Here is a 25,228-nt window from a genome sequence, read left to right on the forward strand (position 1 = left end):
GCCCTCGGTTACTGTTTTCGTGAGAAATACTACAGGCATAGTTAAAATGAAAGTTCTACGCGTTCGGTTCAAAATCGTCGGTGGTCTGTAGTTAATTTGAACCCCATTTATAGTTAAACTTGCTACAACCTTTTTTTTCAGTCAGAGGTAAAAAGTTAATCTGGTATAAATCATGCAGAACGTGTTTTGCGAGTACTGCTACTATTATGCAAATTCTTTCATACAAGTTTAATCAAATTGAACGCAAAGGTGTGTCGGACATTCGAAAGCAGCGCCTTCGTATTTGAAATTGTGTGCGTTCCATGTAGCAAGGTATTTGTTTTACCTGCAACAAGTTTAGATAGCATCAAACCGAACACACGAATGAATGCGAGATTGTCGACGAACCCAGATCGATTCATTCTTTGGTTGTATTTCGGAAAACCGTTCTCTTTTTGTCGTACGCTGCCCTTGCACCGCTGATTTAAAACATAATTTTTAAGTGAAAAGTGCCCTAAATTCACCTTAAAGTTGCTACATATTCAACATAGTGTAGTTTTTAAGCTTATTGAAGTGTTTTCTAAACGAATATCAAAAGAAAACAATGATTTTTCAGTGAAAACAAGGTGTGGAATTTATTTTCTTTTAGTTGTGATTCTTCTTTTTATGCGTGACTCGGAATCGGCTTAGCCCAGCTCAGTTTCGGTTTGTCAAGAAAGAGACGACAGCGATTTTATGAGTGCCACTGGGAACTCGTGAGTTGTGAGTAAGGTGCATATCGTAGGTTCCGTTGAGTGTAGCAATGCTTGGAGAGCATAGTCGGGCAAAAGTGGTTTTGTTTTGGTAATCTACACTAGTGTGAAAGCATTTAAATCAAATGCTACTCGCAGCAGTAGAATATACAGCTACCAGTTTAGTCACCAGTTGCATATAAGTGTGAGTATACATTTGCATTTGTTGTTTTTAAAATAAAAAGCCGGATTGCCAGTGAAGCCAATTTTAATTAATTAGTCATTTCTGTACTTTATAATAAATATGTGCTATAAAAATAACATAAATAGTATTGTGCAATCACAGGTAATACGAAGCGGCTAAGTAAATATGCTCTGCTGAATACCATTTCTCAGCATTTTCAATATTATTTTTCAAAACCATTTCCTGTGTAGAATAAAAATGTTTCATTGTTGATTTACTTTATGTTGCTTGTAATAAAAGTTGTTTTGCGCTTCTAGTTTAATTATATTTTCGAAATAAAATGCAAATAGAGTATGTATTATATTTAAATATAATTTCTGAATGGGTTATTCATGCTCCTTTATATCATTGAATTTAATACAATGTACAACTTCAAAATCGGAATACCCTTATATTAAAGCTATTCTGAATATACAATTTTCATTAGATTTTTCGAATTACCGATTTTAGCACAGGTCGGACTCTATTATTCGGTGACTCGCCTATCCAGGATTCGATTATCCGGGATTTTATACTTGATTATCCGGAGTAACTTTTGTTGTTGTTTTAAAAATTTATTTTGAAATTTTTCCTTTACTATCCCTTTTAGCACATGTGTAACCATTTCTGTCCTTTCTAGCGTGTTTGGGACAAGTCCGACTTAAGTGAAACCAATCAGTGTCAAATTATTTTTCTTTGCTTCTCGAGAATTTACCCCTATTTTGCACAGAAATTATTTTTGGCTACGCCACTGCATCATTCAAGTAAGGGGCCATCCACATACCACTTGGACAGCTTTGGGGGGGGTGTATCGGGTTGGGTAATGTCCACGGTCCATACAATTTTTTTAGAATTTATATGGGCAGTTGTCCACGAAGGGGGAGGGGGGGGGGTGGTCAAAATCGTTAAAAATCTGTCCACGTGGTGTGTGGATGGCCCCTGATATAACGAAAGAAAATAATTATTTTACGTTCGTTTGTAAGAAAAAATTGGTGATTCGATTATCTGGAGTGAAAAATTTTTCGAGAAACCTGATAATCGAGTCCGGCCTGTATTATAATTATGGGTCACTTCGTTTAATGCTCCGAGCAAGGCTATTATTGTTAGTGACATTTGCCAATTTAAATCATTTTAATATAAATATTTTTAATTATTTTTTAAAATAATTATTTTCTTTCGTTATGTTACTTAAATGATGCAGTTGCGTAACCAGGAATTAAATATGCCAAAAAGGACAGAAATGGTTACAAATGTGCTGAAAGCGATAGTAAAGATAAAATTTCAAAATAAATATTTAAAACAAACAGCAAAAAAATAATCCGGATAATCGAGTCTAAAATTCCGTATAATCGAATCCTGGATAGTCGAGTCTCCGGATAATCGAGTCCGACCTGTATTGTTACATTTTGCGGTGTACAATTGTCGGTCAGTATATATGTTCGCTAATGAAACTGAAAGAAGTAACTTATTTTCAAGCTATTACAACAATGAAATATTTCAATTGTGGGCTATGGTCTGAAAGTCAGATGAAACATATTTACGGTTGAAAAGAGGCGGTACGAAATAGAGAACTTTTATTGAATACCATTTTTGTACAATACGCTTCTATGACACTGCAAAATATGCTTTTAACAGTTGTGTGAAATAATAAAATGAATATTATGGTAAAGCAAATCAAAGCCTTGGTGTTACATTCTCATTCGGAACTCGACCTTCTGTTTATTTTACACAGACTTCGCAGCCGATTATTCAGTGTACAGTGAAATCGTTCGTTTTGCCAAGGAAAAAAAATATAATTGTACGTGAAATACTTTGCAGACTTCATTTGCAGATAAGTTTTTAAACAGTTGAAAAATCTTAGTTAAATCCACCTTTATACTTCTCTTATATTGTTACATTTTTTTAACACATATGTATTCTAAATTGGAACAGATACACTGCTTGAAAAAAATTGCCGTTTAGTTTGAATACATAAGTTTTCATCACAACAAGATACGTTAAAACATTAACCAGTGTCTAATATGTATAAATTTTTGTTTTAACCAGTTCATTAACCAGTGTCTAATATGTATAAATTTTTGTTATAAAAATAATCATTTTAATAAACTGTAAGTTGCCTGGGCGCAGCGATATTCAGTTTAGAGTTCAGCTTTCAACTTGGCAACACTGAGAACAACCATTCAATATTACTCCATTCCATTGACTCTGCTCGACAGGAGTCGACAACGAGAACTTACATTGGTAGTTTCAGTTGAGTCGGTAACGCGCTGTTGAAGACACACGCGAGTTTTTGCTGTTACATGTTTTTCCGCTTTCGAAGATAGATCTCACGCGTACACAGTAGACGTAAATGTGAAACACCGGGTCTATGCAGCTTTCGGAAGTTTTTCGGTATATTTCTAAAATTTATTTTATCTGTACAAAGAATCCTGAACCTTTCCGGCGTCGAAAGAAGATTAGAACATAATAGTCGTAGAGATCAGGAATCGTATGAGGAATATCAGTGTTATGTACCAAGGAGTAATAAAGGTGTCTGAAAAGGCAGACCGATAACGTTATATGGGAAGTGAATGGTAATGGTAGAGGGAGAGAGAGCAAAAAGAATGACAATAAAAATTCATTGTGGTAATAGTAAGCAGTTATTATACAAGAAGGTGTAAAGAAGAAATTCTGAAATGAAAATTTTCTTTGTGCTTCTTCGATCGCTGCTGAAGTTCATGAGATATGAAGGCATTTGAAGTTGGAGTAGAGTGAAGTGCTAGTGAGTACCACTTTGGGTAACGCCCGTGCGCTAGTATTGGAGAGAAGTCTACGTGGTGGATTTGCGACATTCCTACCCAATCAGACGACTGTTGAGTTGGTACCACCGCTGACAACCAGTGACGACGGTGCATGCCTCTATTCATAGGCTGCGAAGGCTCATATTCGTAGTGCGGATGCAGCAAAACTGGCCCATCAGAGGCGTAAAGAGAGAACAGGAACGAGACACAGACGAAAGCAGAAACAAGGTAGCTTTGGCGATTCTTCGCGTGGTGACTCACGCGAGGTTTCTTGCTTCAGCACCCGTATGCGAGGCAACAAATAACAATAAAAGTGAGTTCAGATGGTTGCAGTTTTACTTGGAATATACGCTGAATAATGTAAGCGGTTTGGTCATTCGTTGTATGAGGTGTAAACTTCCTGACTTGAACCAAGATAGCAACAAACTTTCAATGAGGTCGCTGGCTGGCGTTCGTCAATTACTTTTTTTTCTCTATCTCATATTTTTCAATTTTTAAAAAGTTTTGTGTATTTATCCCAAAAAAAAATATTTTTTTTGGTTACATTTTTTACATTCTACATTTTTATGTGCTTTTTTTATTTTGTGCTACCGTAAGAGCGATTATAACTTCATTTATATGACCAGACACTAGAATTTATTGTTCTAATAATTTTAAAAGCAAAATAGAATTCACCCTACGCGTCGACAGGTTTCGAGCAAACGATTTATCAATCCTTAAGGACGATGCTTTTTTCCTGGCCCAGCAAAAGTAGTTACTCCGTCTTCACTTTTAAAATGCGTTGAATGGGTAGTAACTGAATGTTAAGTTGAAAATAAACGTGGAGCTTCTAATGAACATGAAGAACATGATGGTGAAACATTGTATTCGAATGAATTGTCCTGCTATTGAACGAATTTCAAGCGTGTTTAACGCTTATTGGATATACAGGGTGTTAGGGAGCTGACTTAAAATCCTTTCATTCAACGACGCGTCCAAGTAAACAGGAGCAGCAAATTGTGAATCTCACAACACTGAATGAAAGCGCAGCTTATTGCTTTCAAAGTGAAATAGCAGCTAAACTAAAAGAGTTAGATGCTTGATATGAAAGAACAACTTGTAGAGTAGGCTTCAATGTTTAATTTGGTTAACAACAGAACCAATGTTTGTTACTCAATTTAGAAAGAAAATTGCAGTTTAGTTCTCAAAAAACATTTGATTTCACATTTGTTCCTTTCTAAGTGCTTCTTTTTCTCTCCAAATCTACGTTTTCAAGACACTATTATGAAGTTTTCTCAGCTTTCCAACGAAACCAACAGAATTGAACTAGCTATCACACTTCTTGTGCTAGACCTCGTTGAAGGCAAACATAACCGAAAACTGAAAAGTGAATAACCATACAGTAGCTAAATGTTGGCCATATGCGTAGAAGGTTTTTTTTTATCAAGTTGAATCCTCTATCGCTCTTTTTAACTCTTTAAAAAACAAAAAACAAATGTTGTTGGTGGCAATATAGTTGCCACTGCCTTATAAAGGGTTAAGTGAGCTTCCTAACACCCTGTATTTAACACATGTGACATCTATATTTTTTCGATTTTGCATTTTTAGAAGAAAAGGCGCACTAGCCGAAATGTAGAAGCTGGTCGCTACTGTAATTTCATTGTATAACAAGGAAAAAAGTTTCAACACCAATTACTTCAACAGATCGGTTGGCGTTTGCTTTCTTTGTGTCTGCTGATACCGATATCTTGTTAGTAAAGAGCGTTGAAGATGTTTTACAAGATGTCCAAAAAATATACAAATGTTCACGTTTTTTAGACTCATGGTCAGCAATGTGATTTATGTGGAAGTTTTGTCTAGTTTTAGTTTTACATTTGCTGTTTGACCAGACGCGTTTTACTTGTCAAATGAAGTAACATAGTTACAATTCATTGCTTAATACAACCTAAGGTGTCGGCGCTATGATTGTTTTAAATTAGCAGAACAAGGAAAACTATAAGAGGACTTTAAAAATAATAGATGAAATGCATTTAGAGCAATCATAGCGCCGCAATTTATACAAAATTAATTATTAATATTTTGTCTTTGTTTTCATCTATCTTCATCAGGATTAGCTGCTAAATCAAGTGAGCATCATTTAAGACCGAAACCGTTACATACGACACCAGTGTAATTTTTGAGCTGAGAACGTCTGAGTGCTGCCACTTTTTATATCCTTTTATGAATTATCTGAATGAATCACGTGTTCAATAGTTATGGTACGGCAACATTAAATTTGTTTATATAAGTGTGGTTCCAAGGCAGAATAATTCATTTTTGTTCTTGATGCTATAATAATTGGGCAAGTGCCACGGTCGCCAATACAGCTGAATAGTTTTTTTTAGCCCAGTAGTGTATCCAATACAGCAAAAATCGGAAAAAATCTAATGTGCTTTGCCAGTTTAGTGAAGACAAGCGGAGAAGAATGTGATAACGGTCTCTAAATAATGCTTTTATATCGGCTGTGGAAATCAAGTGCCTTTAGTGAAGAGAAAAAAGTAATAAGAAAACGACAAAAATAATAGTTCCTGAATTGGAACCCAACCGGAAGTGGGTAACTGAAATTACTTTCCGGTCGACCAAAGGAAGGTGTGTCGCAGAGCGCAGAACGAGTTTCAGTAATTATCTAATTCAATGTGTTTTGGTCATCGATTTTTGGTGTATACTTCGATTTGATCCTCTATTGTAGAAGATTTATGTTGTGGAAAACATTCAGGTAAGTTAATTATTCATTACCTGCATTTTAAAAATGCTTTAAATACGTCAGGATCATTTCGAATTGTTAATTTTCGTTTAAATCAATCGTTTAAAAGTCCCGATTATATAATAATATATTTGAAGCTCTTTCAATTTTTATTGTGTTGAAAACGTTATGGTTTTAGTGGAGCTTGATTTATTGTTTCCACAATCTATTCCCTGATTTTCCAGCTCGAAGCTTTAGAAAATTAGAGAATGTCAGGAAATTCATTTTTCGATTAGGGAAAATGAAAAAAAGAATCGGAAAATTTTTCAGGCAACTAAATGGTCTGTCCACACAACTTACTTTGAAAAAATCTAAGATGGTCGATTTTTCCAAAATCATTTTATGTCTTAAAAACATTTTTTTATTTCACGCACTAATTCCATTTTTTCGTCTTACGACTATATTTGAAATTCTTGCAAAGCAGGCAGCGTATGTAATTTTTGGAATACGAAAATGAACGAGAACTAAAAAATGTGTGAATACACCCCTTCTAGACGGAACGTGTTGCGTCACAGTTCTTGACCAGAAAATTATGAAAATTGCATTCAAAATTTTCAGTTTTCAGTTCCGGAACAGGAAGAAATATTTGCTACTACCAAGAGAAGACTAATCGCCTGCATCTTTGCAAGTGTTTTTTTTTTCGTTTGTTATAAAAATAACGATACGATTTAATTGGATAGATATCCTAATCTATTCAAAAACGCGCGTTGCGTACCTGGATATCGTGATATAAATCGATCTATCTGCTATTTTTTGTAAGATTCAAACTGCTGCGAACTGCGACCATTGTTTTGATCATTTGTGGTAATCTGTCTGCTAATACTTCGAACGTGAACTATTTTACACGGTTAAAAACTAAATGATAAGTGTAAATATTTTTTGCTTCGTGATTTTGACTTACAGAAACCAATTTTGCTGACATGGGCACTAGAGGGTTAAGGAAGTCAATATTTGCATTGATGAAATGCAGAATGGAAACAAAAAATCTTTGAGCCAATTTTCCCGGCTATACTCAAACAAATAGGCTAAGGCATTACTGTACATTTTAGTAAATCAAAGTTAGTATATTTCAAATATATCTAAAAAAATGGGAAAGAGTATACTTGGGATGCTAAAAAGACATCAAAATATATATTTTCCATTCATTTAATGTTTAAGAAAATGAACTAACTTGTCGTAAACCAAATGCTATGCTGACTGTGTTCCTCATCTAATCCTTGTAGTGCATGAAATATTTCCGTTTTTTTTTTAATTCATCATCTTGATATTGAAATTTCATCTTCGTATGACTTTTTTTCTCTGTGTTTTCACTGCGACCAGAGACATTTGGTCTATTATGATTTTGCTGAGTATTTCCTGTAAACTGCACTCCATATTTTTTAGCAGTATCACTATTGAAGTAAATGATATGTTTCCATTTATATCCGTGTTTGTGTTCGAGGTTCTATCCTTCCATTTCAAGCTTACTGCTCTGCTAAACCGAGCCTCTTTCTATCCTGCAAATATCGCCATAATTACAATTCCTTGAAGAGAACCATCATACGTTACTCCGACCAGCTTTATTATTTTTTTTTTCGTGTTGGGTATTTTATCACTGCGACCAATTTTTTGATCTTTTGTGACATATGCGCTTTTTAATTTGAAAGTCAGTATAACGTACCACTATTGGAAGTGGCCGTCTTGATATGACCAATAGCATTAGTCCAGTCTGATATTACACTTCGCATGATGCGAATAACCGTACTGGGAGTTGTTCTCCAGATTTCAGAGGGTTCTAACAGCCCCCTATTGAAGAACTTATGTCTTTTATTAATATTTGCCGGACATCGGCATAACAGGTGTTCAGAGTCTTCTTTTTCCATGCCACATAAGCGACACGTATCATCTTGAAGTTTTTTCATAAGCTTCAAGTGATAACGGCTCGGACAATGCCCTGTTATTAGACCAGTATATGTGCTTAGATCTTTCTTTGAAAGCTCCAGTATTTTGCGAGTCATAGGACCGTTCGGTGTGATAAACCTCTTTGACTGCCTACTAATGGAAGTATTCGTCCAGTTGGACTCCACCTTCGAAATTTCCCATGCTTTCAGCTCCATTTTAAGTGAAGAAGCGGATAAACCACAGAAAGGTTCTGGTCCTATGAACTGATGAGACGATCCAAGTCTTGCAAGTTCATCGGCTTTTTCGTTTCCATCGATTCCACAGTGACCAGGAACCCAATATAAATTTACTTGATTATTGCAACCCAGTGTTTGAAGTGATTGAAAACACTCCCAAACAAGTTTTGATGTGCATGTTGCCGACTTCAGAGCATTTAAAGCTGCTTAACTGTCGGATATGATGCAAATGTTTGAGTGTCTGTATTTCCTGCGTAGGCATATAACAGAACATTCTAGTATAGCTAGGACTTCGGCTTGGAAAACGGTTGGCCATCGACCCATCGGAATTGATAGATCTACTCCTGGGCCTGTTACTCCTGCTCCCACTCGATCGTTCATTTTTGAACCATCTGTGTAAAAAACAATTGATCCCGGACGAAGATCGGGACCCCCGCGTTCCCAAACATCGCGCTCAGGTTTAACTATTTGATATCTTCTTTCAAAGTTGTATCTTTTTTCCATTCAGTCTTCATTGTTGGTTACTAGGGGATTGATACGAATAGTTTTTAGAATATTTAGATGACCTGTTAGGTCACCTTCAAAGAGTTTTAAAAGTCTTCTAATCCTTAAAGCACTCTTCTCTTCTTCTAATTGTATAAACTGATACAGTGGAAGCATAAAGAGTAAAGCTTCCAATGCCTTGGTTGGTGTACTTCTCATTGCACCCGTTATTGAGAGAGTAGCTAGCCGTTGAAGTTTTTCCAACTTATCTTGAGCACCTCTTTCTTTTGTTTTTGGCCACCAGACCAGTGAAGCGTAGGTAATTCTGGGTCTCACAATAGCCAAATAAATCCAATGAATCATTTTCGGTTTTAGCCCCCGTTGTTTACCAAAAGTTTTATTACATATCCATAGAGTATTTGTGGCTTTGCCTATTACTTGCTCTAGATGTGTATTCCAGTTAAGTTCTTTGTCAAGGAGTACCCCGAGATATTTGACGTTGTCTGAGAGTTTCAAGAGCTCACCTTTTAATCTTATATTATTTAACATAACTTTTTTCCTTCGTGTAAATGGAACGATAGTAGTTTTTGAAGGATTTACATTTAGACCTTCCCTATCGCACCACGAGGAAACAATGTTTAGGGCAGTTTGCATTCGCAGCTTACTATAAGAGGGACTTATTTTTGTTAGGCAGAAAGTCAACGAAGGTACTGTAGAATTCAGCTTAGAGAAAGGGTATATAATGGAGAGCATAAGAATAAAGCCATGTTGAAGTCCTTCGAGAACCAAATTGATTCTAAGCATTTCCGTAGAAGAATTGACAAAAGTTATGTAATAACTACAGATTGTTCTCAAAAAAATTTTCACGATTGGCAATGGAGAAGTATAAACTGTTCCAGATATAGGCACACCTTTGAAATAATAAAAAAGTATTGTTTCATTGAATTATAATTGTTTTATTTGGCACGCTGTATCATTGTTCGTGACTTACACATCATTGACCTTTAATATATTGAGAATATTTAAGCATAAGCGAGACTTGTCACTTTTATGTATTTTCTTTCTATATTTTCGTAGTTTTGCTTTGCTCAAAGCCCATAAAGTCTCGATTGACAGTGCATCCGAGCAATTTGGCGGATTCATGTTTTTCGGCACGTAACAGATGTTTTTTCTTCTGTACCAACCTACCCGAAAAAAAGTTTACGATGTATTTTGCGGTGAGAACAGTAAACGGACAATGTTTTTTATTATAACCATAAAAACACGGTATTTTTACGGTAAGCTTGCAAACGATTGTTGTCATTACCATGTTTTAACAACGTTTTTTGTTGTTGAATCTACCACCGACAATTTTACCATGAAAAACATTGTCAGTGACTTCTAAATGTATGGGAAAAATGCCTGAAAAAATGCTGTTGAGATACATAACGACCCCCCTTTTCATGGTAAAAATGGCAAAAACGATGTTTTTTATTGTTCTGGACAATGATATTTAATGTTAAATTGATGTATTTACAATGAAAAACATAGTTAAATTATGGTATAACTATATACAATTACAGAAACTTTTAAGGTTTTTTTTAACGTTATTTTTTCGGGTAGTTTGTCTTTGGTATAAAGACATGATGCCAAATCAGGCCAAAACATGACGGGTTCATCATGCTGCTTGATCATTGGCATTAAACGCTTCTGGAGGCATTCCTTGAAGTACTTCTTTATTGCTTCCGATGGAACGTATGGGCTAGATATTTTGCCGCACTCGCAAATTTCCTGCCACACCAACACCTTCTTGCCAAATTTTTCGGTGAAAACGGCTTTCTCCGTTTCGGGGATATCCTTGCCATTGCGTACAGTGAAATATTGGGGCCCGGGACGGTTTTTATAGTCCAATTTCACATACGTTTCATCGTCCATGGGGGGCGAAAACCTGGAAAAACCTTCAAAATCAGGGAATGTCAGGGAATCCAGTTTTCGATCTGGAAATGTCAGGGAAAGCCATATAAAAAATCAAGGAACAATTTTCAACCGAGGCGAGATTTTTATTACATGACACTTCAGCACTTAAACTGATTTTTTCCATCATAAAAGGTTAATGCGGGACCTCTACTGTTTGTTTTCATATCCGATAAAACTTTTTTCATTAGAATTTTAATGTTACGTTGGTATGCGTTGCAGTTTTTTGTGCTCAATGCTGAAAAATCAGGAAAATTATTGTTATATTTCAGGGAAAATCGGGAAGTTTAATTTTGAAAACTTTTTCGCTACCCTGATAATGCACCCAGAACTTTCGCAAATATTGAATGCATATATCAAGATGGCTTGACAAAGTAATTTTTTTTAATTCTTTTATCACCAATATTAAGTGGTTAATTTGTGAATTCGAAATCCAATTTGTGGTAATTTGTGGTTGAGTGGTTCGAGGAATTTAAAAAAAAACTGAGTCAAGCCATCTTTGAACATGATTTTTCTTTAAATGACTTGGACAATGATGATATATACATCAATCGAAAGCTCTTAATTTGTAGTTCACGAAAATGTAATTTTTAAAGTCATAATTACTAGTGTTTGTATAAAAATTTGTGTTTTACTGTCCACATAGTTTTATGTCGTTTGTCACTGCTATACTGGGCGTGCGTGTTGGGAATATGCTGAATATCGGGGAACTTAGCCAACACACATGCTATTTCAGGTAGCCCAACAAGCGCAGAATAAATATGTCGTTCTAGAAGGGAGGGCTCCCATACTAATAAAACACAAATTTCTGCAAAACTTAGGAATTATTCAAGCTAATGGAGCCAAATTTGGCATTTAAAGGTTTTTGGGTACATTGGTTGGCATACCTCCCTTCTCTGAAAAGTTAGGCGGTACAAACACAACACCAATTTCTGCATAATTCGAGAACTATTAGAGTACATCGAACCAAAATTGGAATGTGAGAAATTTAGAGCACAAGAAATGTTTCTATGATATTCCTCTCATGTTTGAATTCAAAGTGGCGGCTTCCGGTTCCACTGACATAAACATTAGAGTGAGGCGTCGTTACATAATAAAAAATAAACTTGTTAGCACAAACCCAGAACTAAGTATTTTTGTTCCATTTGGGGCCCCAATCGATCCTGAATCAGAGTTTATTTATTTCTTCTGGAAAATATAGGCTTTGGACCGGCGTCATGTCGATGTTAACAATATGCTGTAGTTCATTAAATGATCTCATGAAGCGGCAGCTTGCTCCGCATTAACGCTTTGTAAATGGCTAATAAAGAATAAGGGTCTATCACGTCCGTAGCATCTCACAAGAAAAAACAATCTTAAGCTGTCTGTTACTACATTGTCAATATGGTTAGTAAACGGAAGGTGTGGGTCAAATGTATCGCCTAGGTCCCGATGTTTTTCTTTACGTGGTAACTTAGTTCCATTAGAATGATATTTAAACTCGATAGGAGATATTTCACGAGAAAATGTCATAACTGACCAGCATTGTCCAAAATTTTGCATGTCCATTTATAATTTAAGACAATCGTTTTTCAATTCAATTTTCACATCATCAGCATAAATCAGAATCATGGCATTAGTCAATTTGCATGAAAGCTTGTTCATCACGAGTACGAATAACAGTGGTCCTAAGTGTCCTCCTTAGAGCTCCGTAGCCACAAGGGTACAGAGTCCGTCTTGGTAAGCGGGTGGCCGTGGGTTCGAATCTTAGTAGAATCAGGCCATTTGGTTGCCAAAAGACTTTAGCATGGGCTTATTCTCAGGTTTTCCACCAAGTACCTTTCCTTCAATCTGAATTCTACAGTACCTCTGTTGACTCTCCTTCTAACAAAATTAAGTCCCTGTTATAATAAAACTGGTGTGAGTAACGTATGAAAGTTCTCTCCAGGAATTTGTAATCAGGCGATATTGTTAGGAAGGACAGGGGCTCGGTATAGTAGAGTAGTAAGCTAGAAACGGAAAGGTAAAACTTACACACAAGCACGGATATGAATGATAAGCGTATCACTTACTTCAATAGTGATACTGCCAATAACATGAAATGCGGAGTACAGAAAACACCTGGGCAATATCACAATAGATCTAAGCTCTGGTCGCAGTGATGAGTCCACACAGGAAAAAAATGTGTCCTCCTTGAGGCGCTCCAGAATTCACAGTGAACGAAGCAGAGACTCTGCCCACTTTATATAATATAACTAACTGGAAGTTGATTGGTTTTGTCTCCTCTTGGCGCATTGTATGAAAATTTGTATGGGTTCTGTCACCTTAACCTCCTTTTTTGCATTTTCCATTCTACTACCGTTCCAAGCATAATTGTCCCAGCGTGCACAAGGTTTGTGTAGAAAATGAGACAACAATGTTTGGAACGGCAATCTAGAGACCTTATAACGGCATACGGTTTATGACTTTAAAAGGTAGGTTTTTCAATACTCAACAACTTTACCCAAGACACTAAAGAGGTAGGATGTCCCTGAAAAATGTTAAAGCAGTTCAAACTTGAGTATGCTGAAAATCGTTTTTTCAGCCAATACTATTAGCACAGAACAGATATGCAACTTCGAACAAAACTCTGCTGCAAATCCTAGCCCACGCTATCGCATTCGTTTTTCGCTATTCCATCCTACATTGATTTTACAGTGCATCGTTGAAACAGTTCGCTCCGGTAGTTTGAGCATGCAACAAACATCTATTATTTATTTGCCTTAATGACCAGACAAAAATGTGATCTTGAATCTATCAAAATCAAGCTAAGACAGGACCACATACAAGAGATTTTTTAAGCAGAAATTCAGTAACCATTCACACTCAACATGAATAGAAAAAATTAAACTGAGAATCTCTCAACAATTCAAACATTTAAGTTCATTAAGCAGACAATGTGTGCAGTAGGGAAAGCGAAAAATAAGCGAACTGGAAATATGATACAGATTTGGAAAAATATACCGGATCCCGACGGGACATTGATTAACAAATTGTCATAGAGCGTACACCCCGCGACTGTTGAAACCATTTTAACCAGTTAGTTGAATTATTTAAATATTTTCGTTGGAGTTGGAATTCGAATTTCTCGACTAACGGCAAATTTTTTTTCTCGTACCGTTTATTAAACCTAACATTGCGAGCAATGCATATCAGACGCGCTATACACAGCACTGCTTGCGACATTAGGTACTATGTAAAAAAACGATTGTCGTTAGTCAAGATATTCGGTTTTCAACTCGGGCAACAATGCAATTCATTTTGAAGAAATGTTCATAAAAACGATGCACGTGCGAGTGCTACTGTACCATTATCATGAGAAAGCACTCTCGTCATACCAGTACCGAGAACAAAGAATTCTCTCGACGAAAGCGCGGCGAGAGTTCGCACAGTCTTTTCGCTTTTTGGTTTTGTATGAGAACAAGAGAGACAGAAATAATTCTTCACCACGAGCAAGTATGAATGGTATATACAGTGAGGAAAATTCGTTTAAACGCAGTCTTATATTTTACCGTTCTGGTGAGTTAGTGTACATTATTAAAATTTATCACTGTTGCATATGTTGGCTTATCCAAAGCATAGTTTCTTGCACTATTGATTTTAATCATAAGTTCTAATATGACTGGGTAAGAGAAAAAAATAAGTTGTAATCAGGGAAATTCGTTTAAACGCACGCATTATTTTTCAATGATAACAAAGAATTTATTTACATTAAAACATTAACCAATACTCAATATTTAGTTTGCTTTCCGTTCATACGAATAGTTTCGAAAATTCGGTTCGGCATCGAATTTACGAGATTTTTAAGCGTTTCAACAGAAATTGACTCCCAGGCGTCTCTCACAGCGGTTTCTAATTCCTTAACTGTTCCGTACTGCTTTCCACCTCGGTATACACGTCGAGCGAGGATTCCCCAGAGGTTCTCTATCGGGTTTAAGTCCGGGCTACGTGCTGGCCAGTCCAAAACTCTGATTTCCCGCTCCGCAAACCATTCCATACTTCTTTTGCTGACATGAATTGCCGCATTATCTTGCATATAATCTATATCTGGCATATAATCCTCGATAAATGGAATCAGAACGTCATCCAGCAGTTCCACATACATTTCCGAGTTCATCCTGGTAGAAATGGTGCAAATCGGAGTCTTTCCGTGAAGCGAAAAACCACCCCAAACCATGAGTGTTCCGCCTCCAAAGTTTCGGCACAGTTTAACCTCGGTTTCCTTTCTCAAATCATGCCAATAGTACGCGCAACAGTCAGGGCCATCTAGATTGAATTTCTTTCCATCTGAAAATATCACAGTATCCCATTCATTTCGCCATGTCATATACCTTTTGGCAAAATCCAGTCTCATCTGAATATGACGTTGCGTTAGATTCGGTTTCTTGACCTTTTTTGTATACCTAAAATGTCCAGATCCCCGCAGTATCTGTGCAATTAGTTTATTGGTAATCGGGAGTCCAAGTTCCTTCTTAATATCCGACGAGTTGAACTTTCCAGTGCCAGCCAGCTCCAAAATGCGGTTTCTATCACGATTACTTATTTTGGTATTCCCCTTAGTTTTTTTCTTAACACCGTATTTATCACCTTTTTTGAGCAAATTTCGAATCACTGTTTCGGATCTATTTACTCTCCTCGCAATTTCACGGTTACTCATGCCAGTTTTTTAAGTTTCATAGCAACTTTTTGCTCTGACTCACTCAAGTAAGGTTTTTTCGCCATTTCGTAGCCTCAGATCAACAAAAAAGCCAGCATCAACTTGAGCTCCGCGTACTAACACTACTACAATACTAAGCTGACAGATCATCAAGGTTTTCGATATTGCAGGTGAGCCTGTTGATGATTCTTAATGGTGTGCGTTTAAACGAATTTCCCCCCCTTGAAACCTGTTTTTGTCTCTAACAGTGCCGAATGTTAATTTGAAATTAAAATCAGTACTGCAATTAACTATGATTTGTGTTAGCTAACTTATTCTAATGTCTTAGTTTTATTATTGTTCGTCAAATTATCGGAAGAATAAAATTTTCCACACTGTAGTAAAATGCGTTCTCTCCACCGCTAGATTTCGATACTTAAAAAAATAAAGAGATTTTGTCTCGTTTTTGGTTTTTTAGTTGAACAGATGTGCTATTAGTGTACCAGCGCCATTCAGATTTTTATCTGAAGTTACCTCTGCAAAATGTTTTAGATCCTATCTGCGTCTAGAATATTGGCCTACATTTGTTGGCTTGATCCAGCTGATTGTATAAACTCGATACGACAGGATATTTTAATTGGTAATCCTACTGATGCAGGTGTTGGCAAAACATGATTTTTGGCATTAAATTTGTCATACTCAACTTTGAACAGTCATAAAATTTTGAGGGACATCCTAGTTCTTGAGTGTCTCCGGCAAAGTTGTCAAGCATCTAAATTACTTTACTTTAACGCAGTGCAGTGCATTAGTGAAGCATTAAATTTTCATACAAATTTGAATGCAATGCGCCAAGAGGAGACAAAACCAATCAACTTCCGGAAAGTTTAGGATTGTTTGGGGCCCAAAATGAAACAAAAAAGGTTGGTTCTGGAAAATCAATCACTTTGCCCCACTTTAATGAACATATTGATACAAAATGTCTATAATTTAAAGAATTATTGAAAAGGAAAGTTTGTCACGAACTTTTCACTTGCGATCACTCTCGAACGCAAAAACGTATTTTGTATAACAAACAGCGCAGTTCCACAAAAAATGTTCCAGTTTTAATATTTGTCATTGTCATTTTTGATTTGGCTGAAACTTTGTAAAGACGTTTTTATGAGCAAAAGATGTCATTTTGTGCCATTGGTTTAATTTTTGAAACATAACTTGATATTGAAAAATATTTTTAGAGCCCAAACGGTTTATTTGTTCGGTGTGACGTCTTCGGCAAAGTTTAAGATAGTAATTTTGTCTTTTCGAAAAAGTTAACACTCCAAAAATAATATTTATTTTGAAGAAGGTTAAAAGAAAAATAAAAAATTTACTATCTAAAAAAGGTCATTTTTTTAAATCTTTTTTTTTTTATGAAAACTAAAAAAGATTACATAAACATTAAAAATTGTCCGATCGGGAAGAAATCAGAATTTATTTTGTAGTCAGTTAAATCAACGAATATCAGGAAAACTGAAAAACAGTCAGGGAAAAAATTTCAACTGAGATGCGATTTTTTGTTACAATAATTTTAATATTTAAATTCAAGTACCTATTCGTTTATGAAACAGTATAAAACTCATAACACGGTAAAACCAGTGCTGTCTCAAAAAACACAAATACAAAAATGTTATGTAAAAAGCTTTTTTTAAATATGCAAAAATAGTTCTAAGAAAACTAAACTCGTTTCTCTCGCAATACCATCGATCATCCGTAACAGTTATCTCTCTTGTTAATACCGCAGGTATTGATTTATTGAGGTGATTCAATAATATCAACCATCGAAACTATCGTCCAGTTCCAGCAGAAGGCAACTAACTTATACCAAGCGACAAATCGGCTGCGGATAAGGCAGTCGTTATCTGGGACACGAAGGTATGTACACAGCCATTTATTTGTATGCTCGTTATTATCACCTTCAATTGCAAATATACAAACACATCACATTCCTACCTTCTCTCTCACTACTGACAAACACAACTGATAAGCCTTACGCAATGTACTTATTGTGTCCTCTTTCTTTTCTCTTTCTACACGTCGTGTACATACGGAATTCGTGTGTGCAGGCTTTCTAGGACCTTGTGTGACAGTATGAATTTGTTTCTTATCGAAAAAACCATATAAGACCCAAGTTCCTTTCAACAACAACTCTTTCGATGATATATAAAGGCAGCTACCCCTGTAACGATGGTTGCAGCAACGAATGAAACTTCTACAGACCATCGAGTGAATGGATGAATCGTCGACTATTTTTAGTGATTCTCTGTTTTCATAATTGAAGAGAGTAGGCATTTTCCTTCTAATTCGTGCAACATCAGATAGCACCGATATAACTTCTACTGATAACAGTACGTGATAGTTCTGATTTAGTACGTAACTAAACGCAAAATGAATAGGTTAGGAATAACGATACTAGTATATTTAGCGATGTCTGTGCTTTCGACACACTCGGATAATAATTTCTTCAGAAGGGCTGATAAGGCAAACAGGAGTAACTCTGAAAACGGTTTTAGTCGATTCGATTATCGAGAAGTGTTCAGTCTGAATCGGTTAGGGCGTGACCGACGAAGTATATATGACGATACGTACGAAACTGATTCCAATGGGTTGAATGAATATGGGTTTAGTTCGCAGGAAGGTTCATCTCGGTCATTCAAAGCGGTTGACAACCGAAAGCCTCTATTTGTCAACTGTGAAGGTTACGCTCCGTCGGTGAAAGAGGAACGCGATCCTGGAACATATGTAATTCAGGTCAACGCTACCGATCCTGACGAACATCAGACGATTTCGTACAGTTTTGTGACGGCACCTGGTGAACGATCAAAATTTAGAATTGACAAGAATACAGGCCAGATTACGACGATTCATCGCTTTGATCGAGACGAACCGATTCGCGAAAAGGAAGTGTACATTACTGTCCGTGCTACAGACGATGGTTTACCAAACCTTGATGATGTTTGTACGTTCAAGGTGACGATTGAGGATATTAATGATAATCCACCGGTTTTCGACAAAACTAGATACGATGAACCAATCACCAAAGATGCTAGGGTTGGTACTAAAGTGGCAACAATTTCTGCGACCGATTTGGACGATGGGGATAACAGTATTATTAAATATGAAATTTTGAAAAAGTACAATGATTACAGCTACTTTAGAATTAATGAAAATAATGGTATTGTTTCACTAGCCAAATCGGTAGATAAAAGCCCAGGACAATACTATCAGATCTACGTGCGTGCGTACAACAACGTTCCAGAAATGCCTCAGGACGCCGAAGTTGAAGTAAAGGTCCCAGTTATCGAATCCAACAAACTGCCACCATACTTTACAGAAGCTCAGCAACAGCCCATTTCGCTGGAAGAAAATTTCAGCAACTATAGCGCTGCACTCGCCACGTTGAGAGCAAACTCCCATATTAACGGCAAGCCAGAAGTGATTTTCGAATTGATCACTGGCAGAACCGAGCAGACAAATAGCCGGAATACGTTCCTGCTGGAGCAGAAAGAGGACACTGCCATTATCCTCCTGGGAAAGGCATTGGATTACGAAACAATTACTGAGTATACACTAACAGTGAGTGTAAAGAACACGCACGATCTGATTGCGCAAAGTATCGTTAAGATAAAGGTTCTCGACGTTAACGACAATATACCCTATTTTACCGAGGTAAACTCCGGCTGGATTCCGGAAAACGAACCTATCGGTACTCCCGTCATGCAGGTGCGTGCTTTCGACATGGACGGGACATCCGCACACAATATTGTTTCATTTAGGCTAGCAGACAACGAAGAGTACTTCAACATAGATCATCATACGGGAAATATCACTGCGTTGCAAATGTTCGATCGTGAAGCAACCGACACTTACCATGTGAAAATTATTGCGGAAGATAATTCTCCTTCGGCCCTCTATAATAACGGTAAGCCAAACAGTATATCGCAAACTTTTATCATCAAGATATCGGACAAAAACGATCATCCGCCCAAGTTCACCAAAGATTACTACGTCTCGGAAAATGTAGCAGAAGACGCCAACAAGAATACGGTAGTTATTGTGGTTACAGCGCAAGATGTAGACACGGCTTCACTTATCACCTATTCTATAGTTTCTGGAAACATTGGAAATGCGTTCAAAATCGACGAAACGACCGGAGCAATTTCGGTTAATAATGAATTGGATTATGAAAACATCACTGAGTATACGCTTCAGGTACGAGCATTCGATGGAACATACGACGACAATGCTACTGTTTCCATCAAGGTCGAAGATGTAAACGACAATCTACCAAAATTTGCCAAAAATGATTATGTACTAGAAATTGAAGAGGAGAAGATTATGGACGGTTGTATCGAGAGGATTGAAGCGTGGGATCCAGATATTAAGGACCGATCTGCACCACAACATATTAAGTTTGCGATTGTTAAGGTTGAACAGCGCCCACTGTTAGAAATCGATGATACTGGCTGCCTTCGGCAGAAAGCTCCTCTAGATCGCGATCCTCCAAATGGACACAAGGCCTGGCAGGTTATCATTTCAGCGACGGATGAGGACGGTAGTGGTCGTCAGTCGACAACAACGGTAAACATTAAACTGAATGATACCAACGATAATCCACCGTTTCTGACCAACAAAATGCCAGTGGTTTGGTACGAAAATCAGGAACCAGGAAGGATCGTTACATTAACAGCGGATGACTATGATGAACCGCAGAATGGGCCACCATTTAGATATGAGATCCCAGATAGTGCCGATGTGAGCATTCGTTCAATGTTCAGAATCGATATGGATGTTCTGTATGCAATGGTAAGATTCGATCGTGAAGAGCAGAAGGAATATTTCATTCCGATTCAAATAACAGACAGTGGAGAGCCACGCCCTCTAAGTAAAATAAGCATTTTGCATCTGGTGATTGGTGATGTTAACGATAACGAAATGAGGGAAGGTGAAAGTCGGATATTCGTATACAACTATAAAGGTGAATCTCCCAATGCGGATATTGGACGAGTATACGTGGATGACTTGGACGATTGGGATTTGCCCGATAAAACGTTTATGTGGAAGGATGGTTATAATCCGGACCATTTTCAGTTGAACATGGATACAGGAATGATTACGATGCTTCAGAACACTCGTGGCGGAGAGTACGAGTTGCACTTCACGGTAACTGAGCAGTCAAGTTTCTTTCCACGTCACCAGGTATCAGCTAGGGTGACGGTTACGGTGAAGGAAATTCCCGAAGAAGCAGTTGATAAAAGTGGATCAATTCGGTTCTACGGAATCACTGCCGAAGAGTTTGTGTCACGCAGTCCGTCTTTGTCGCTGACTCCAAAAGATCGTTTGCAAGCCAGTATTGCAGAAAGGTTGAATATAAGCAAGGATAACGTGGACGTATTCACCGTGCTACAGCATGACAACAATGCAACACTGCTGGATGTCAGATTTTCAGCGCATGGAAGCCCATACTATGAGCCTGAGCGATTAAACGGATTGATTGGATATCATCAGAGAATGCTGGAGGAAGAACTGGGAATGAAGATGATGATGGTGAGCATCGATGAGTGTATTGAGGAAAAGGTCCGTTGTGAGTTGTCCTGCAAAAATGTACTGCATAAATCTAACGTACCGATTGCGGTGTACACAAACACTAGTTCATTTGTTGGGGTGAATGCATTTGTACAGGCGGAATGCGTATGTGATGCTCCACCAGCAACGATTGAATGTTTGAATGGAGGAACACCGTACCACGACAAGTGTGAGTGCCATGAGGGTTATGAAGGTCCACGATGCGAAGAAATAGCTATTGGTTTCTATGGTCATGGATATGCAATGTATCCACCAGTAAGTCCATGTAACATGACTAGAATTAGCCTAGAGCTAACTCCACAACGTGAAGATGGCTTAGTGATGTATATTGGTCCATTGAATTTTAATCCGCTATTGCCAATTCAAGACTTTTTGGCATTGGAGCTGGTGAAAGGTTTACCTGTATTGCTATTAGATTACGGAACGGGTACCATTAGGATTGCACATAAGCACCGTTATCCCCAAGGTAGGCCTTTTACTGTAGAAATAGTATTGCAGCCACAGACAATAGAAATGATCGTCGACAACTGCAAATTGTCGACATGTATGAGCCTGGATGCTCCGAAGGGTCCAAATGAATCCTTGAATGTGAACGCCCCACTACAGCTGGGAGGGGCTGCAGTCAACATCGAATCACTAGGATCAATGTTCAACTGGACCTACGTTCCACAGAGTAAAGGATTCACCGGCTGTATACGAAATCTGACGATAAACGATCGAACGTACAACCTAGGGGCACCAAGTTTAGCCAAAAACCACGATCCTGGATGCCATCGGTCGGTGGCTGTGGCAGTTTCCTTTGGTATCGATTCGAACTTCCTGATCGCGATAATTGTGTGTATAGCGGTACTTTTAATTTTACTTCTGGCCGTTGTGGTGCACAAAAAGCACCAGGATGGTTGGCACGAGAAGGATATGGACGATATACGAGAGACAATCATAAATTACGAGGAGGAAGGAGGTGGTGAACGTGACGCAGAGTATGACTTGACTGTGCTACGAGCGCCACCTATCTATATGGACAAACCATACGGAAACGATCTGCGACAGAAAGAGGCAAACGAGGTGCCCGATATTGGTGCTTTTCTGGCGGACAAAAAAGATGCTTGTGATAAAGATGCAGATGCATATCCAATTGACGACGTGCGCCATTATGCGTATGAAGGAGATGGAAATAGTTCTGGCTCTTTATCAAGTTTAGCTTCCTGTACTGATGAAGGTGATTTGAAGTTTAACTATCTGTCTAATTTTGGACCACGGTTTAGGAAGTTGGCTGATATGTACGGCGAAGAGCCATCGGATACAGACTCGAATGTAGACGATGACGAGGGCTGGAGAATCTGAAGTAATTTTTGCGTTGTTTACGGTTTCAAAATGTTCTCATCCTAAGACGTATTCGCTTAGCTGTTATGGAGAGCCAAAGGCTAGTTTTTCAAATATTAGGTACCGTATTGATAAACTTTAAAACTTTGTTTACTGTAAAGTCTATGAAACGAAACAAGTAACAATAAACTTTGGAATATATCTTGATATTTATGAACAGCCAAATAACGACGGACAAAACTTATAGCAAGAACGTTTGGTAGCTTTCAGACAGTATAGGATGAGTCATCGTGTTATCGACGATGAATATAAGAAAAAGCGGTTACACGTGACTGGTTGGGGAGATATTGGTACGTGCAAGCTTAACGGTTAGTTATCAAAAGAAAGCCATAGGCTAGCGATTCCCCCATTAGACATTCCTTTTTTATAGTTGTTAGGCGATTCCCGCGGGTCATTTTCATTTTAGAAACATGACTGTCGGATTTATATGTATATTTTTATAAGCGGTGTAGGGTAAGTCAGCAGCTCGAATTTCGCTTTGGCCATACAAGATTCGGAACATGGCTAAATGGTAAAAAATCGAATAGACGAAGTCTTCCAACTGTCAATTCTTTGCAGTATTTTTCGGTCTGCACACTGCGATATCTTTAGCCATTGCACCATTCTCTGTCATATATGTACAGCATTTGTAGCATTCGGCCAAAGCGTTTTTCGACCAAACCAGAAGAGCAAATGTTGTGTACATAAATATCGAGATCACTGCCTTAAAACTTCTTTCTCGATAAACAAAAGCCTGTAAACGGTACCACAAAGTATTGATGATGCATTTTCGAAACGCCACGAACTGTCTAGACTGATATGTGTGTATGTATTATAATGGAATGGGAAAATATAAAATCTGGAAAACCGGTCGGCTTGTCGCACCAATCTCTCTTCCAATGAACAGCGCGTTGCCGTACTAAAGTGCCTGGTAGGTCTCTCTCCTCTTCGTAGGCCCTCTAAGGTCGTCATTGTCGTCAAACAATTCAATCGCAACAACAACAAAAAACCGGCTTCTCGAAATGGGTACGATTATGCGTACCGGAACAAAACCCGACAAAGAAATTCGTCAACTTAGTTGTCTGTGCCGGAGGTTATATATTAAAAGAAGTCATTGTCAAGCATGAAAGTAGAAACAAAAATCGTGTGTAGAGCAACAGGAAGTTGGATACCAGTATGAAAGATGGAAACTAGATGCCTTATTCCAATTTAGGAAAAGATTGTATAAGAACGATTAAGTCTTTTATATAAGGAAACGCAAATCAAACATTTATTTTAAAATAAGAAGACAGAATAAAAGCAATGCTTAAGAGCGAACAGTGAGGAACGCTAATATTTTTAGTTCACGATTTTAAACAAAAATAATAGTAAGTAATTTTGATTGACTAGTGCTGTTTCGTTTGCTAAATTGTGCTCCTCAAATAAATTGTTGAACAATAAAGCACAGTTTAAACGGAGCCTTCAAAGTATTCGTAAACATGCGAATAAAATTGTAGGTAGATTCTCGACTTGACCGGGAGCCAGGTTTTTACAGGAAACTATTGTAGGTCATCTATCAAATTATATTATTAAAGAATCTACCAGAAAACAGGCAGCAGTTATAAATAATAATAAATGACTGTTGATTGATTGGCAGCGTCTTAAAAATGCTATATAAACACAAAAAAAATCAGTAACGGCAAAACAATATACCGAAACATAAATGACAAAAAGCAGCAAAAAGTGATCTATAATTTTAGACAAGTAAATCGGATAGACTTAATTTTAATTTATTTAATTCGTACGAGCAGAGTCCGTGATAAAAAATATCGGATGCGAAATTGATCATTGTTGCGAACCAACAAAAAGTGAGCGAACAAAACTGTACATGTAACTGAATTTTTTAATAAGGATTTTAAATCAAGATGATTGGTTAATAAAGTTTAAGTAAATAAAAATCGATGTTTGTTTATTTTTTGTTTTTTGCTTATATGCAGTTTTTGAAAAATTTCTGTGATCACGAAAGTGAAGCCGTTGTATTAATTCAAATATAGGTAGGCGTTAAATGATCTTTGCTGTTTGTTTATACAGGGACCTGATCTATGGTTTTTAGTTATCCAGACCGCTACAAAAGATTTTGTAGACTGGATTACTCAGTATGCAGTTTCTCTAACTGTACTACAGTGGTGTGAATTTTCTGACCGTTAAGATAAATATTGATTTCTCAAACAGTAATGTCAGTTATTATCACCATCGGATTAAAGAATGTTATTATGAGTTGAAAAGGTTTAATTTATTTATTTTGAATAAAGATAAAAAAAATAATACATTTTTTACCCTTATACCTATTTCACATCTGAAAAATGTTGAACATTTAGAAAAAACAGAGCTTTAAGAAAATATATATTCAGGGCTGTAAAAATGTAAATTAGGCTGATACAAATTTCGAATTCTTTTTATGTCCAGGGTTATCAAAGTTAGCAAAAGGGGTGGCAAAAAATAAATAACACCGAGACGAAAAAAAAAGAAAAATCTTTGTTCAAAGTTTGTGTGCAAGTAATGACGTTTGTAACTTGCACTCAAATAA

The 25,228-nt window shown here is 37.1% G+C and overlaps 1 protein-coding gene across 2 annotated transcripts; it reads left to right on the plus strand.

The window, feature by feature from the left end:
• Window positions 1-370: 370 nt before the first annotated feature.
• LOC129721424 (DE-cadherin) lies at window positions 371-24,584 on the plus strand. Of its 2 annotated transcripts, none has more exons than XM_055673971.1 (4): window positions 371-915; window positions 5,801-6,447; window positions 17,459-17,589; window positions 17,781-24,584. In XM_055673971.1, the coding sequence occupies exon 4, from the start codon at window positions 18,103-18,105 to the stop codon at window positions 22,642-22,644; it is 4,542 nt and encodes a 1,513-aa protein (XP_055529946.1). In that variant the 5' UTR covers window positions 371-915; window positions 5,801-6,447; window positions 17,459-17,589; window positions 17,781-18,102; the 3' UTR covers window positions 22,645-24,584. The 2 variants fall into 2 exon arrangements, with proteins under 2 accessions (XP_055529946.1, XP_055529947.1); XM_055673972.1 differs by lacking the exon at window positions 371-915 and adding an exon at window positions 3,176-4,026.
• The last annotated feature ends 644 nt before the right edge of the window (window positions 24,585-25,228 follow it).

This window comes from Wyeomyia smithii, chromosome 2, assembly GCF_029784165.1.
Source record: "Wyeomyia smithii strain HCP4-BCI-WySm-NY-G18 chromosome 2, ASM2978416v1, whole genome shotgun sequence".
In the NCBI taxonomy this organism is placed as follows: domain Eukaryota; kingdom Metazoa; phylum Arthropoda; class Insecta; order Diptera; family Culicidae; genus Wyeomyia; species Wyeomyia smithii.